Source organism: Protobothrops mucrosquamatus, unplaced genomic scaffold (genome assembly GCF_001527695.2).
Source record: "Protobothrops mucrosquamatus isolate PMUCROS unplaced genomic scaffold, P.Mucros_1.0 scaffold2185, whole genome shotgun sequence".
NCBI lineage: Eukaryota > Metazoa > Chordata > Lepidosauria > Squamata > Viperidae > Protobothrops > Protobothrops mucrosquamatus.
Window position 1 is genome coordinate 180855 of NW_015388278.1, and position 15994 is coordinate 196848.

At 41.8% G+C, this 15994-nt stretch overlaps 1 protein-coding gene across 2 annotated transcripts in view; it reads right to left on the reverse strand.

Moving 5' to 3' along the window:
• The window catches only part of LOC107295001 (dihydropyrimidinase-related protein 2), a 36059-nt gene extending 20519 nt beyond the window's left edge, over positions 1-15540 (reverse strand). For both annotated transcript variants that reach the window (XM_015824288.1, XM_029285749.1), the window contains exons 1-2: positions 15506-15540; positions 13403-13587 (exon numbers count right to left, since the gene is read on the reverse strand). In XM_015824288.1, coding sequence (XP_015679774.1) covers positions 13403-13587; positions 15506-15525 — 205 coding nt within the window. In that variant the 5' untranslated portion in view covers positions 15526-15540. The remainder of the gene's footprint in view (positions 1-13402; positions 13588-15505) is intronic.
• Positions 15541-15994: the final 454 nt, after the last annotated feature.

The window sequence follows — 15994 nt, forward strand, 5'->3', positions numbered from 1 at the left end:
TTAATGGATAACATCATCATATATGGGAAATGCTTTCTGTAGCCCAGATAGGAAACAGCAGGACAAATTATCTTTTACTTGTCCAAAGCTCTGCATGAACATCTCCTACATAATACATGGGCAGATAATGCCCTGCTTCTCAATGGAACTTGCTAGTGTAAAATAAACAACCAATTAACCAAATCCCAGCGGAGCTCCGAAAACGGAGACAATGGATAAATATCCAACTATCATGTCCCTGCCAGATGTCAGGATGTGATTCTCATCATCTGGGTGCCCCCTTTCTTTCCCACCATAACAATCCACAGGGCTAGGATGTGGTCGCCTTATAGAGCCCTGAAAATCCCACCGTGGACCATCCCTTGAATAGACTGAATTTAAGTTCCAGCGAGAGAGCCGTGTAACTTCCAAGATTTTTCTCATAAAAGACCTTACAGGTGGCCCTCAGGTTAGGACTACAATTGAGCCCCAAATTTCCACTGCTAAGCAAGGTAGCTGTTAAGAGAGTTTTGCCCCCTTTTGTGACCTTTTTGCCACAGTTGTTAAGCTAATTACTCCAGCTGTTAAGTGAAACAAGCAGTTGTTACGCAAATTTGGCTTCTTCCCCCATTGACTTTGCTTATCGGAAGCCAGCTGGGAAGGTTGCAAATGGGGACCCCAGGACAGCGCAACTATCTTAAGTACATGCTACTTGCCAAGGGCCCGAATTCTGATCACGTGACCATGGGGATGCCGCAATTGCGGTTAAGTGTGAAAAACTGTCATAAGTCACTTTTTTCAGTGCTGTTGAGCCTGTCACTAAACGATTGGTTGTAAATCAAGGGCTACCTGCATTCAAAAGCAAGAATAATAATCCTGTAGCTAGGATGAATAAATATAGGAAGGTCTTCCGACCATTACTGGAAAAACAGATTCAAAACAATCCAACCTAAAAAGGCACAGTGAATAGATCACACTATACAAAATTCTTCCCAATCATCTATTACTGGGTTACTATTCCTAACTGTACTTGGATTTTTGTTTTACATCGAGGTACAGCGTTCAATCTCATATCTGTGTGAGATACGGACGGACCCATAAATAAATAAATAAATTCTTGTAAGGAACGTTTTATTTCTTTTTGTTCTCGCTTGAAAAAGATTCATCAGATATTTATTTATTTATTTATTTATTTATTTATTTATTGTATTTATATCCCGCCCTTCTCCTTTCGGAGAAGGGCGGGATATTCCCCTGAGCATCACATGACACTGGGATGTTTGTCTTCCCAACTATTTTCTTCAAAAGCCAATTTAAGTTAGAATTGCAAGCTGGCTGGTCTAGAGTTGATGCCACTACATGCAAAACTAGGAACAACAACACCCTGCTGTGCTTGGCACCCAACAGGCAACATTCCTAGGACTCAGTTTTCAACCATCTCCTCCTTTATCAAATTTGTCTGGTGCAGCGTGGAACAAAAAAACAATGCATATTGTAGCCTCTGAAAAACAGAAGCCTCTAAGTTAAGTAGCAGCTATCCATTCAAAATACTTGATGGCTGACCATGTAAAAAGCTACTTCTGCTAATAATAAATGTGTTTATTAGTAATTTTACCAATACTCGTGATTTTTTTTTCTAGAAACAGTTAGGATCCAGCCGCTTCTCTTCTTCATGGCTTCTTCTGACCTTTAGCAGGAGAGCAGAATTGCCAAGAACAAATAGAATAAATAAACTAGCAGCAATTTTCTGGGGAGTCAGAAGCAGCGTTGTTTTTTTCCCCAACCTGGAGCAAAAAAAGAAGACTAGCCAAGAAACAGACAGAAGTAGCACTCAGCTTAACCCAGATACTTCTGAAACAGCCTTACATTGCTAGTAAGAAGTCTTGGTTATAAAAACATTAATGCATGAAGTCTACTTTAAAAAATAAAAAATACAACTCCTTCCAAGAAGGTAACAGGGATAGAAGTTTAGGAAAATTATGTTTCTTTTCTTGATTATCTTAAATTCTGGGGTGCTGAAAGGGGGGAAAAAAGATTTTTGACAGAGAAATACACACCTGTATGTGTATTTGACCACAATAAAGAATGGTGCATTTTTCAAATGAGAAGAATGTGGATTTTGAAGTTACCTTTTTGTGAGATGGGCTTATCAATTTTAACAGTCTTCTTATTTGCTCCTTAAAATCCACTGCTGCTTTTTCTAAAGCAGAACAAAGACATTATTCTCGTCTTTAGTGGGCGTAATAGGAAATAGTGAGGAGTCCGAGGGGTGCTTGTGGGTCGGGGCTGCTGACCAAACTGGGTGTCCCCCCCCCATGCTTTCTGCTTGAATGAGGGGTTGGAGTAAAAGACCTTTACGGTCCCTCCCAACTCTGTTATTCTGTAACAGAATTAATCAATTAATCAATTCTTTCAGATTTAGGATGAGTTTTGTGCAAATCCACTTATCGCTTGCAATTTCGGACTGCAAAGTTGGACACTCCTTGGGGTGAGTGCAATATCTGGATTCCCAAATCATGTTAAATCTGTACATTTTAACTCTGGTTTGTTATTATTCGGATAGGGTAGGGTAGGGTAGAGGAATAGAATAGAACAGAACAGAACAGAGCAGAACAGAACAGAACAGAACAGAACAGAACAGAACAGAACAGAACAGAATAGAATAGAATAGAATAGAATAGAGCTTGAAGGGACCTTGGAGGTCTTCTAGTCCAGCCCCTACTCAAGCAGGAGAACCTATATCATCTCAAACAGGTGAATGTCCAGCCTCTTCTTAAAAATCTCCAGTGATGGAGCGCCCAATTTCTAGGGGTAAGCTATTCCACTAGTTGATTGTCCTCACTGTCAGGAAGTTTCTTCTTAATTCCAGGTTGCTTCTCTCTTTGATCAGTTTCCAACCATTGTTTCTTGTCCTTCCCCTTAGTGCTCTGCTGAACAACCTGACCCCCTCTTCCTTGTGGCAGCCCCTCAGATACTGGTATACTGCTATCACTTCTCCCCTATTTCTTCTTTTCTTTAGACTAGCCAAACCCAAGTTCCACAGCCATTCTTCGTATGTTTTGGTCTCCAGACCTTTGATAATCTTAGTTGCTCTTCTCTGGATTTTTTCCAAACTCTCAACATCTTTTTTGTGATATGGTGATCAAAACCGGCTGCAGTATTCCAGGTGTGGTCTTACTAGGGCTTTATAAAGCGGTACTAATACTTCGTGTGATCTTGATTCTATGCCTCTGTTTATACAACCCAGGATTGTATTAGCTTTTTTGGTTGCTGCTGCACATTGCTGGCTCATGGTCAAGTGATCGTCCACTAGGACTCCAAGGTCCCTCTCACAGTTACTGTTTTTAAGCCAGGTCTCGCCCAATCTGTATTTGTACCTTTGGTTTTTCCTGCCTAAGTGTAAGACTTTGCTTTTCTCCACATTGAAACTCATTTTGTTGGATAAGGCCCATTGTTCCAGTTGGTCAAGATCTTTTGCTTGATCACATATTATTGCTAAATAATATGCTATGCCCCTGAAGGCCACGAGCCCTTGATTTAAATTAATCCTAAATTAAAACATTAAAAATGGCCAAATTCTCACATGATTTTTTGAGTTCATGCAAGAATGATGTAGCTTTTAGGGAAGAGATCAGAAATGTAGAGGTTGCAAGAATGTGCAGACCAGGGGCGAGGATTACATAGATAAAGTTGGCAAATCTTTGGTAAGAGAAATAAACTCTAGAGCAAAAGCTACTTATTTCCCTGTGCCCCATCTGGGAAACTTCTGCTACTAGTTAGCTACAGCACGTGGGGCTGAATTTCCGAATAGCGAAGATTTATCATCTTGCGGGGGGGAAATCTGAAAAAAATACACGTGACTCAAACTGAGATGTCAACGCAAACCAAAGTTCCCTTCTCCCCACAAATATTTTTATTCATCCCTTGAGAATTAAAAACAGTAAGTAGAAGGATTGGCCCTAGCTTCAGATCAGAAAAACAAAATAACAGTTCATATGCGTTTAACGGTTGTTAAATCAATTGCAGATATGCAGTAGTCTGTTTACCCACTCTGTTCTAAAGAAATCCTCACAAATTATGTGACATGCTGTTTGCTGTTTGCCGGATTCGATTTCATCAACTGGTCCCTTTTTAAAAGAAATTGGGAGGAAAGTTAGAGAAAGCAGAGGGCAGGGAGGCAGAAAATGTCTAGCCTTTGGTCATTCGATTTCAAAACACCAAAAAAAACAACAACCCGTAATTAAACCTGTATCCAACGAAATCGAAAACCAGGAGACGTTTCCAAAAATGCACACATATATTCAACCACCAGTTACTTTTTCTAGCATTCGGATGATTAAAAATAGCTAAAATGGAAGGGGGAAAGGCAGAGTCATTCTCATTCTTCATTTTTATATGTTTCTAATTAGATTTTGTAACTTGGAGGATTACTTGGATAAAAGAAGGAAGCTCTTGTTTTAAAAAAAAAAAACCATCAAGGGATTAAGCAGCCCTTTTTTTGTCAACAGTTATTCTCCATTTTTTTTTTAAAAAAAATCAATGTAGCTCTTTAAAACAGATATCATTTGAAAACCCCAAGGAAGTCTTAGAAGAGAGAGGGGGGGGAAAGCTGGTGATTGATTTAACTGCGTCTCCAAGCCGTAATAAATCCTTGAACAAGAGAAAGAAGCCAAAGACAATCTTTGACAACTGTGGTGTCCATGGATGGGGAATTTCTAAAAAAAGAANTTAATGGATAACATCATCATATATGGGAAATGCTTTCTGTAGCCCAGATAGGAAACAGCAGGACAAATTATCTTTTACTTGTCCAAAGCTCTGCATGAACATCTCCTACATAATACATGGGCAGATAATGCCCTGCTTCTCAATGGAACTTGCTAGTGTAAAATAAACAACCAATTAACCAAATCCCAGCGGAGCTCCGGAAACGGAGACAATGGATAAATATCCAACTATCACTTCCCTGCCAGATGTCAGGATGTGATTCTCATCATCTGGGTGCCCCCTTTCTTTCCCACCATAACAATCCACAGGGCTAGGACGTGGTCGCCTTATAGAGCCCTGAAAATCCCACCGTGGACCATCCCTTGCAAAAGGATGAATTTAAGTTCCAGCGAGAGAGCCGTGTAACTTCCAAGATTTTTCTCATAAGAGACCTTACAGGTGGTCCTCAGGTTAGGACTACAATTGAGCCCCAAATTTCCACTGCTAAGCAAGGTAGCTGTTAAGAGAGTTTTGCCCCCTTTTGTGACCTTTTTGCCACAGTTGTTAAGCTAATCGCTCCAGCTGTTAAGTGACACAAGCAGTTGTTACGCAAATTTGGCTTCTTCCCCCATTGACTTTGCTTATCGGAAGCCAGCTGACAAGGTTGCAAATGGGGACCCCAGGACAGCGCAACTATCTTAAGTACATGTTACTTCCCAAGGGCCCGAATTCTGATCACATGACCATGGGGATGCTGCAATTGCGGTTAAGTGTGAAAAACTGTCATAAGTCACTTTTTTCAGTGCTGTTGAGCCTGTCACTAAACAAATGGTTGTAAATCAAGGGCTACCTGCATTCAAAAGCAAGAATAATAATCCTGTAGCTAGGATGAATAAATATAGGAAGGTCTTCCAACCATTACTGGAAAAACAGATTCAAAACAATCCAACCTAAAAAGGCACAGTGAATAGATCACACTATACAAAATTCTTCCCAATCATCTATTACTGGGTTACTATTCCTAACTGTACTTGGATTTTTGTTTTACATCGAGGTACAGCGTTCAATCTCATATCTGTGTGAGATACGGACAGACCCATAAATAAATAAATAAATTCTTGTAAGGAACGTTTTATTTCTTTTTGTTCTCGCTTGAAAAAGATTCATCAGATAGATTTACTTCCCCCCAGCATCACATGACACTGGGATGTTTGTCTTCCCAACTATTTTCTTCAAAAGCCAATTTAAGTTAGAATTGCAAGCTGGCTGGTCTAGAGTTGATGCCACTACATGCAAAACTAGGAACAACAACACCCTGCTGTGCTTGGCACCCAACAGGCAACATTCCTAGGACTCAGTTTTCAACCATCTCCTCCTTTATCAAATTTGTCTGGTGCAGCGTGGAACAAAAAAACAATGCATATTGTAGCCTCTGAAAAACAGAAGCCTCTAAGTTAAGTAGCAGCTATCCATTCAAAATACTTGATGGCTGACCATGTAAAAAGCTAGTTCTGCTAATAATAAATGTGTTTATTAGTAATTTTACCAATACTCGTGATTTTTTTTTCTAGAAACAGTTAGGATCCAGCCGCTTCTCTTCTTCATGGCTTCTTCTGACCTTTAGCAGGAGAGAAGAATTGCCAAGAACAAATAGAATAAATAAACTAGCAGCAATTTTCTGGGGAGTGAGAAGCAGCGGGTTTTTTTTCCCCAACCTGGAGCAAAAAAAGAAGACTAGCCAAGAAACAGACAGAAGTAGCACTCAGCTTAACCCAGATACTTCTGAAACAGCCTTACATTGCTAGTAAGAAGTCTTGGTTATAAAAACATTAATGCATGAAGTCTACTTTAAAAAAATAAAAAATACAACTCCTTCCAAGAAGGTAACAGGGGTAGAAGTTTAGGAAAATTATGTTTCTTTTCTTGATTATCTTAAATTCTGGGGTGCTGAAAAGGGGGGGAAAAAAGATTTTTGACAGAGAAATACACACCTGTATGTGTATTTGACCGCAATAAAGAATGGTGCATTTTTCAAATGAGAAGAATGTGGATTTTGAAGTTACCTTTTGGTGAGATGGACTTATCAATTTTAACAGTCTTCTTATTTGCTCCTTAAAATCCACTGCTGCTTTTTCTAAAGCAGAACAAAGACATTATTCTCGTCTTTAGTGGGCATAATAGGAAATAGTGAGGAGTCCGAGGGGCGCTCGTGGGTCGGGGCTGCTGACCGAACTGCGGGTCCCCCCCCATGCTTTCTGCTTGAGTGAGGGGTTGGAGTAAAAGACCTCCAAGGACCCTTCCAACTCTGTTATTCTGTAATATTATTTAATCAATTCTTTCAGATTTAGGATGAGTTTTGTGCAAATCCGCTTATCACTTGCAATTTCAGACTGCAAAGTTGGACACTCCTTGGGGTGAGTGCAATATCTGGATTCCCAAATCATGTTAAATCTGTACATTTTAACTCTGGTTTGTTGTTATTCTGGTAGGGTAGGGTAGGGTAGGGTAGGGTAGGGTAGAGTAGAGTAGAGTAGAGTAGAGTAGAATAGAATCTGGAAGGGACCTTGGAGGTCTTCTAGTCCAGCCCCCTACTCAAGCAGGAGAACCTATACCATCTCAAACAGGTGAATGTCCAGTCTCTTCTTAAAAATCTCCAGTGATGGAGCGCCCACAATTTCTGGGGGTAAGCTATTCTACTAGTTGATTGTCCTCACTGTCAGGAAGTTTCTTCTTAATTCCAGGTTGCTTCTCTCTTTGATCAGTTTCCAACCATTGTTTCTTGTCCTTCCCTCTGGTGCTCTGGTGAACAACCTGACCCCCCCCTTCCTTGTGGCAGCCCCTCAGATACTGGTATACTGCTATCATGTCTCCCCTATTTCTTCTTTTCTTTAGACTAGCCAAACCCAAATTCCACAGCCATTCTTCGTATGTTTTGGTCTCCACACCTTTGATCATCTTAGTTCAGTGGTTCTCAACCTGTGGGTCGGGACCCCATTTGGGGTCGATCGACCATTTCACGGGGGTCGCCAAGCAAGGCTGTCCGCCATTTTTTTTGTCTGCCATTTTTTTCCCCTTTTCCGGCGGGTGCCTTACCTCCCTTGGGCTGGGCCAGCTGGTGGTCGGCCTGCTCCGTCTCTGCCGCTTGCCAGCTACGCCNAAAAAAAATCAATGTAGCTCTTTAAAACAGATATCATTTGAAAACCCCAAGGAAGTCTTAGAAGAGAGAGGGGGGGGAAAGCTGGTGATTGATTTAACTGCGTCTCCAAGCCGTAATAAATCCTTGAACAAGAGAAAGAAGCCAAAGACAATCTTTGACAACTGTGGTGTCCATGGATGGGGAATTTCTAAAAAAAGAAGTCGTCTAACCGCTCAATAGCTATTTTGCAGTACTGGAAGAAAAAGCTAATTTATGGGTGCCCAGCAACCCAAAAGGATCATGTAATGTATCTAGGCAACAAAAAAAGTGTTTTATTTTGTTTGGAATTGCATTGCATCATTACACTCCAGAAGCTCTCGTATTGCACCAGAGTGAATTCTATGTTTCCACAGTTGTCTCTTGGGATGTATATGGTGGGAGTGCATGTCTATGATGTTTATGATGTACGTACGTGTGTACTCCTAAGTTACTTCGACCCATCTCTTCCTCTAAATGTTCTATAAGTGTTCTACAGCACATAATCAGCACACAAAATATCTAACTCGGGTCCTGGAGGACTACAGTTGCACATCTGTTTCTTTGTTATGTTTTGAGAAATTATAACTATATTTAGCTTGGGTCATTCTAATGTATGATAGTCACTACTTGGACTGCTCAGGCATACTGGCCTGTCGTTCAGATTAGGGCAGTCCAGAGGCACAGTCAAATAAACAGCTTAAGAAGTTGGACTCACATCTCATTAAGACACAGTATGGTTTGATTTATGGTTAGCATACTGCCGGAACCCAGTTGCTGTGGCCCCTCTTCAACAAAACATGGCTTCATCGCTCTGTGAACCAACCAAAGCAATTCCTTATGATTCTGCAAAGAACTAGAAGCAACAGGAGAGAACACTGTCCTCTTATTAAAATAGGTTCTGGAATTAAACGTAGTTTGAACCTGCATTAAGAGTCTGCTTTTCATCCTCTTTCAATAGCCTCTTTGAAGATGCAGACCATCCTCTGGTTCAGACATGTAAGCCAAATCATAATTAAAACCTTACACATCCCATTAAATCTTGTGTGATTCTAAGGCTCATGGCTTATAAGAGTATAAAGCTAGCATATGTCCTTCTCTTGATGTAGCTGTGATCCCAACCAGTGCATCAAACACTGGTGGGTGAACCTCTGAGATACTCTATAAAAAGTCTCCATAAGATGATCCAATTGTTCTGCAGCACGGCCTTCAGATCACTCCTATTGTTGTACACTGCTTTCTTGAAGTTCTGGAAGAGAAGTAATTTGAAGCATGCCATGCTATGCCATACATATCCTATTATAAGCCATCCCCTGTCATCTCTGCTACATACTGAAGCAGAGTTGTTTTAATTTTTATTTTCTCTCTGCAAAGAATTTTGCATGATCTGGAGTATTATACAGATATCTGTAAATTAATATACTTTTGCAGAAAGTACTTAAAAGTGGTTGATTGGCTTGATTTGAGAAGGAGAAGGTGTGAAAGAGAACAGAAATAGCTAGACCAGGGGTAGGCAACCTTGGCCATGCTGGCTCAGGAATTCTGGGAGTTGAAGTCCACGAGTCATAAAAGAGCCAAGGTTGCCTACCCCCAAGCTAGACCAACCATCCAGATGTTTCTATTATGGGAGGCAAGAAATAGACAATAATGTCAATTCAATACAGCAGTTCTTGACTGACCAACCCTTTTGTCCCTGTTAAAACTTAAGTGTTTGGAATTAAAAATTGAATACGGTGTGGCCTTCTAAATTTTAGGACCTAGACCAGTGGTGGCGAACCTATGGCACGGGTGCCAGAGGCGGCACTCGGAGCCCTCTCTGTGGGCACACGTGTCATTGCCTCAGCCTTGCCTCCCCCATGACCCCCTCCTCACCAGCAGGCCCCCTGGAGGAGAGTCGCCCCCGAGCATGGCCCACACGGAGCAGCGCAGCCAAGGACATGGCAGCCAGGCAACGTAGACAAGACTCTGCCCTCACATCCCATCATCCAGTTGATGCTGCAGGGCGTGGGCAGAGGGTGTGGCCGCCATAGCGCTGCTGGGCTGCCTGGGCGATCTGCGGCGGGCCCTGGAGGCGGTGAGTGGTCCTGTGGGCAGGCAGGATGGGGGATAGGGGGGCAGAGTCGGGGCGGGCAGGGGGGCGGAGCGGGGGCGGGGCCAGTTTTTGGGTACCCGGTCTCTAAAAGGTTCGCCATCACTGACCTAGACAAACGTGCTTCTGAAAGCCCCCTGCAAAATTAAATTTGATTTTATGGATGTGTAATTTCTTTTGAAAATATGATGCATCCTTCTCTCCTACTCTGATGTGTACCTTATTCCCTTCTTTTTCCCCTGGCCTTGTGTTGAAGTTATGTATGACTCAGAATGCCACATGTGAGATTTTTGTACCATGAGAAAGACACATGGGGCTAACCTACTCTCCAGCCCTGGAACTTGTGAGGGAAGAGGGAGTGAGGAAGAGAGATGACAAACATAATATTTGTGCAAAAATCCAATCCAGCTGTTAAGGCTGAGACCCAACAATTCCTCAGAAGGATCAGCAAGAAGGAGGAGGGTAGGACAGCCAAGGTGAAACACCGTGGAGGCTTAGCACCGACTTAGCTTCAAGGACTGCAATGACAGATATACAAACTTTACCCAAATTAATTTAGAAAACACCCTCTAAGGAAAGCAATCCTTTATACATATACTCTTCTTTTTTCCATACAGTGATGCATCCAAAGAATGTATATTTATAAAGTATACAACTTTATAAGCATTCAACTTTCCTCTACCCTGCTAATTCCAGGGCTATCTTCAAGCCATGGTAGGCCATACTGTTCAACCATGGTTTGTGGGATGAAGTATGATCGGGTTTGCACAAGACAAGTAAGTTCATCCAACCCAAAATAAAAATAATAAAGTCTCCTTTCATCAACATCAAGTTTCATAGAAACTTTATGGACACATTATTGTCACTTTAGCAACAATATGAGTTACATTTTAGTTTACTATACTATATAGTACTTGCTTGAGTCTCCCCACCCCACCCCGAATTTTCCATCTCACATACCAAACCAATATTTCATAGTGTGACATGAATTTGCAACGAGGCTTCCGCTGTAAGAATTCGCAAGCTGGAAAAATCCAGCTATGTAAACCATAGTATATTGTGGGGTATGCTGCACAAAATCATTCAAAGACCGTCTACTCCATAACTGATTGATATTGCAATGGGTGAAATTGCTCACGTGTTGCCCCTGAAGCTATGGAAGCTGTTTGCAGCCTCTGACCACACACACACAATAGGCGATTTAGTGAATGTGTTACCAACAGAAGTGAATATTTGTAGCCCAAGGTTGGACTTGGGGTCCTCGATGACAGCACTGATGATGTTACCTAGTTGGTAATAAAACCTCTGCAAGAAAACCCGTAAGGGAGATAGGGCGGTATATAAATTCAATCAATCAATCAATCAATCAATCAATCAATCAATCAATCATAAATAAATAAATAAATAAATAAATAAATAAATAAATAAATAAATAATAATAATAATAATAATAATAATAATAATTATTATTATTATTATTATTATTAAAAAAAACAGAGCTCAGAGACGACAAGCACCCCATGGTGGAATGTGTCTACCTAGAACCGTGGTGGCGAACCTGTGGCACGCGTGCCACAGGTGGCACGCAGAGCCCTCTCTGTGGGTACGTGCGCTTTCGCCCCAGTCCTAGGCCTTCAGCTAGGTTTTTATAAAACCTTTTCACTTTAGGCCTCCGCCACCGTGTGCAAAAAAAAAAAACAGGTTCAATCAATCAGTCAATTTCAACTCACGGAAAAAAAAAACCTCGCAAAGTTGGAATTGATTGATCGAACTTTTAGTCCCACCCAGTCTGCCGTTACCACCGCAGCCACGCCCACCCAATGGGTCACGCCCACCCAATGGGCCACGCCCACCCAATGAGCCACGCCCACCCGGCACCCAACGATACATAAGTGGGTTTGGGGTTGCAGTTTGGGCACCTAGAAACTCAAACTGACCTAGAACCTCAAACTAGCCTCACTGACGTAGAAGCTCAAACTCGCCTCAACATCCCTCTCTTGGTTACTTCTGGACAATTCTGCATATGCATTTGATAGACCATCATTTGCTATGATTTGATGCTAATTGTAGAACTGTCCAACCGACGTAATTAGTTGCAATAGTTGCAATAAGCAAAGGTAAAAGCAAAAGCTTGAATTCAACTTTAATACATCAATACTTATCCATCGACTTCAAGGGTCTCCAAACTTGGCAACTTTTAAGATTTGTGGACTTCAAGTTCCAGAATTCCTCAGCCAGCCATGCTGGCTGGAGAATTCTGGGAGCTGAAGTTCACAAGTCTTAAAGTTGCCAAGTTTGAAAAAAACCCTGATCTACTTTAACATGAGTTACAACTCACATTTTCCTCCATTCTCTTTCCTTGGACCTTGGAATTTTTAAAAAATATCCAGCAGGAAAGTGCAGGAGGAGGGAACATGGACTGTAAAGGACTCATCAATTAACCCCCCGAGACAAGTGTAAATGTTTCCAGCTCTGATTTTTTTTCTTTTAAAAAAATCCAATCTTTCCAAGATGAGCAGCAGAATCTTTTTCATAATCCTGTGCTTTGAAACACAAACCCCATGTTGGGTTTTTGAATCAATGCAAACCACAATGACACCCAATTTTTCCCAGGCCAAGGTTCACGTTTTGACATCTTCTCCAATCTATACCAGGAGTCTTCCCAATCCAGCAATGGTTTTAGCAACCAATTTGCTAAAAATCTTTAGAACTCAGCATTGCCTATAAAATCCTAAATCCGCTCAAGAATCCATGTCAGATCCCTTCAAACAAAATGCAAAGTCTTATGTGGCTTGACTCTAATCTTTGTTTATTCCATTCCTTCAGCAAAAAAGACCCCCCAGCCCACATACCAGTAGCAGCAATCTAGACATAATACATCCTGTCAACTCAGGCAGCTGTAATGGATATAAATCCATATTTTACAAATCTGGACATAATACGAACACATAAGCATCTAATTCCTCTAGGGCTAATTGCCAAGCTGCTTTACAAGCCTCTGTGCATTAATGCTTTCATCGAGGGAACAACTTGAGTAGAATCTCAATATTGAAGCAGCAGATAAAATTACATTAGCTGGAAAAGAAATACTGGGAGTTGAGAAGTAACTATAGAAACACAAATATAGAGATGGCCCAATTTGCTTAATTTATCTTGCTAGCAGAGTGCGAGAGACCAAAAAATTCTGTCTTTCAAAACCCTGATGATGCTATATTAGCTTTGCCTAGGAGCCTGGTCTATGAAATCTCAGAAGAACGTGGGCATAATCTCCTTTCAAATATCATTGTTTATGTGAAAAACTTACAACACAGAGAAGATCTTGTCAAATTTCAAGGGCATTTTTTTGTCTTGTCTAAAGCGGAGCTAGAACTCACAGTCTCCCAGTTTTTAGCCCGGTACCTTAATTAATAGACAAAAACGGCTATTGCATTTCAATTAGATACATTGGATCTTACTGATCATAGTGGTGCCTCCAGCCAAGGCTGCTTTTGTTCCTTGAAAGAAATCATCAGCGGAGGTCATTCCTTGGTCCGGCATTTGGAAACGGGAATGGACATCAATTCCTCCAGGGATCACCATCCGTCCGTGAGCCTCGATGGTTTTTACCCCTCCTGGCACAATGAGGTTCTCTCCTATTTGTCTGAGATAAGAGGCACTCTGGTATCAGTATCATAAGCACAGAGAGAAGCACGGGTTCAAAATATATATTTTTTAAAATGTACATCAAATGTTAGGTCAGTCAAGACCACAGGGAGAAATCAGACACTACGAACATACGATAGTTTGATTATGATCTTCCCTGCCTTCCAATTTGCTCCTAGTCCCAACTGAAAGTACAGATAGTCCTAAAATTACAACCATTTGTTTAATGGTTGGTTGAAGTTACAACAGCACTGGAAAAAAGTGACTTGCAATTGTGACTCACAGTTTCAACGTTGCAGCATCCCCAGTCATGCGATCAAAATTTGGATGCTTGTCAACCGGCATGTTATTTATGATAGATGCAATGTCACAGTCACAAAATCGCCATTTGCAACCTTCCCAGGCAGCAAAGTCAATGGAGAAAGTCAGATTCACTTAACAGCCTGTTCTGGAATATCCTTCCAAAAAAGATGTGCCTGGCACCATCTTGGCTGATTTTTTCAGTCCCAAGCGAAGATCATTTATTCTCTTTGTCTTTTTCGTAAGTTAATTTTAAAGTGTACTGACCGTGTAGACCTTTCAATTACTCCTGGTTCCCCATCTCCAAAGATTTATCCCTGGCATACAAATTTCACCTAACAAACTGACCTCCGTCCAGATGTACTGAATGAGAAACCCTTCACTCAAACTGCATTTTATAGACTCGGATCCAGGACAGCGAATTTGAGAGGTTGCAGGCAGATTAAGGGAAAGTCTTAAAAGTCTTAGATTTAGAGCAAAGATGCAAACTCAAAAGGTGAACGTTGATTTATTCTAGTCCAGTCTGCAGCCTTTTTTCTTCCACTCCTAACAATTACCAGATAGCCTAAATCAGTGGTGGCGAACCTATGGCACGCGTGCCAGAGGCAGCACTCAGAGCCCTCTCTGTGGGCACTCGCGCCGTCACCCCCAGCCCCGCCTCCTCCCACAGCCCCACCAGCAGCCCCCCCGCAGGAGAATCGCCCCCTGGTGTGGCCCGCACGGAGAAGCGCAGCCAAGGACATCGCAGCCGGGCAGCGGGGACAAGACTCCGTCCTCGCGTGCAGATGATGCTGTGGGGCACGGGCATAGGGCGTGGCCGCCATGGTGATGCTGAGCCCCCTGGGCGATGTGGCAGGCCATGGAGGTGGTGGGTGGCCGTGCGGGCGGGACAGGGAATAGGGTGGGGGCGGGGTGGTTCTTGGGCACTCGGTCTCTTAAAAGGTTCGCCATCACTGGCCTAAATGTCTATGGAGATTCTCAATCATCCAAATCATGGTTGTCAGCACTGCAGACGCTTCTGGGATGAGAAGTGAAACGTTTTTAAGGAAAAAAAAGAAAAGAAAAACAAGAAAATCCCAAATGCTTTTAGAAAAACACTTTTGGGATTGCCAGATAGCCTCATGAGAGTTGCAGCAAATGCCTTGAATTGCCTCTCGCTGCAGACCCTGGAGTGCAATTTTTATACTCCTAAAGCACAGCAAATACAGCACCAATTCAGTAACAGCCCAGAAGCCAAGTAAGAAATGCTGCAATTGCTCTTTACAGTTCAGTTCTTCACAAGAGGTTTCCATCCAATAGGCAGAAATGCCAGAATCTACATGCTGTCAAAAGCACCAAAGTCTTCCAATTCTTGCCAAGTTTTCAATCTCTGTGGTCATCCTTAAATCTATGTTTATATATTTGGACTACAACGCAATGAGTTTTCTCTGTGGCAGACTACAGTAAAATTTAATGACCCCGCTCTCAGGGACTCAACCCAAAATCGTTTTTCACTTCTTGTATCCCTAAGCATCGGTTAAGTTTTATCTCAATGTTTCTGTGGAGCCCAGCATGTTTCTACGAGAAGACATTTTTTATTTAATTCCATAACAGAAACAAGATCATAGGGTACTTACTTTATCAACCCATCTTCCATATAAATGTCGGCGTAGAAGGACTGGTCATCGTTGACTATTTTGCCTCCTTTGATCAAAAGGCGATCGCTCTGAAACACAAAGGCATCAAACAATGCGTCAACAAGAACAAAGGGTTGGATTTAACAGAAAAACAGAATAGTAGCGTTGGATGGAACCTGGGAGGTCTTTTAGTCCAATGCCCTTCTCAAGCAGATCTTATACCATATTCCAGACAAATGACTGTCTAATGTCTTCTTAAAAATCTCTAGTGATGGAGCACCTACAATTTCCAAAGGCAAGCCATTCCACTGATTAATCGTTCTCACTGTCAGGAATTTTCCCCTTAGTTCTAGGTTGAATCCCTCCTTTATAGGTTTCCATCCATTACTTCTTGGCCTGGCCTCAGGTGCTTTGAAGGTTGACCCCTTCTTTCTCTGAAGAGAGAAAGTATCTCTGGATGATTCAGAGGGCATTCCGTATACTGTAAAA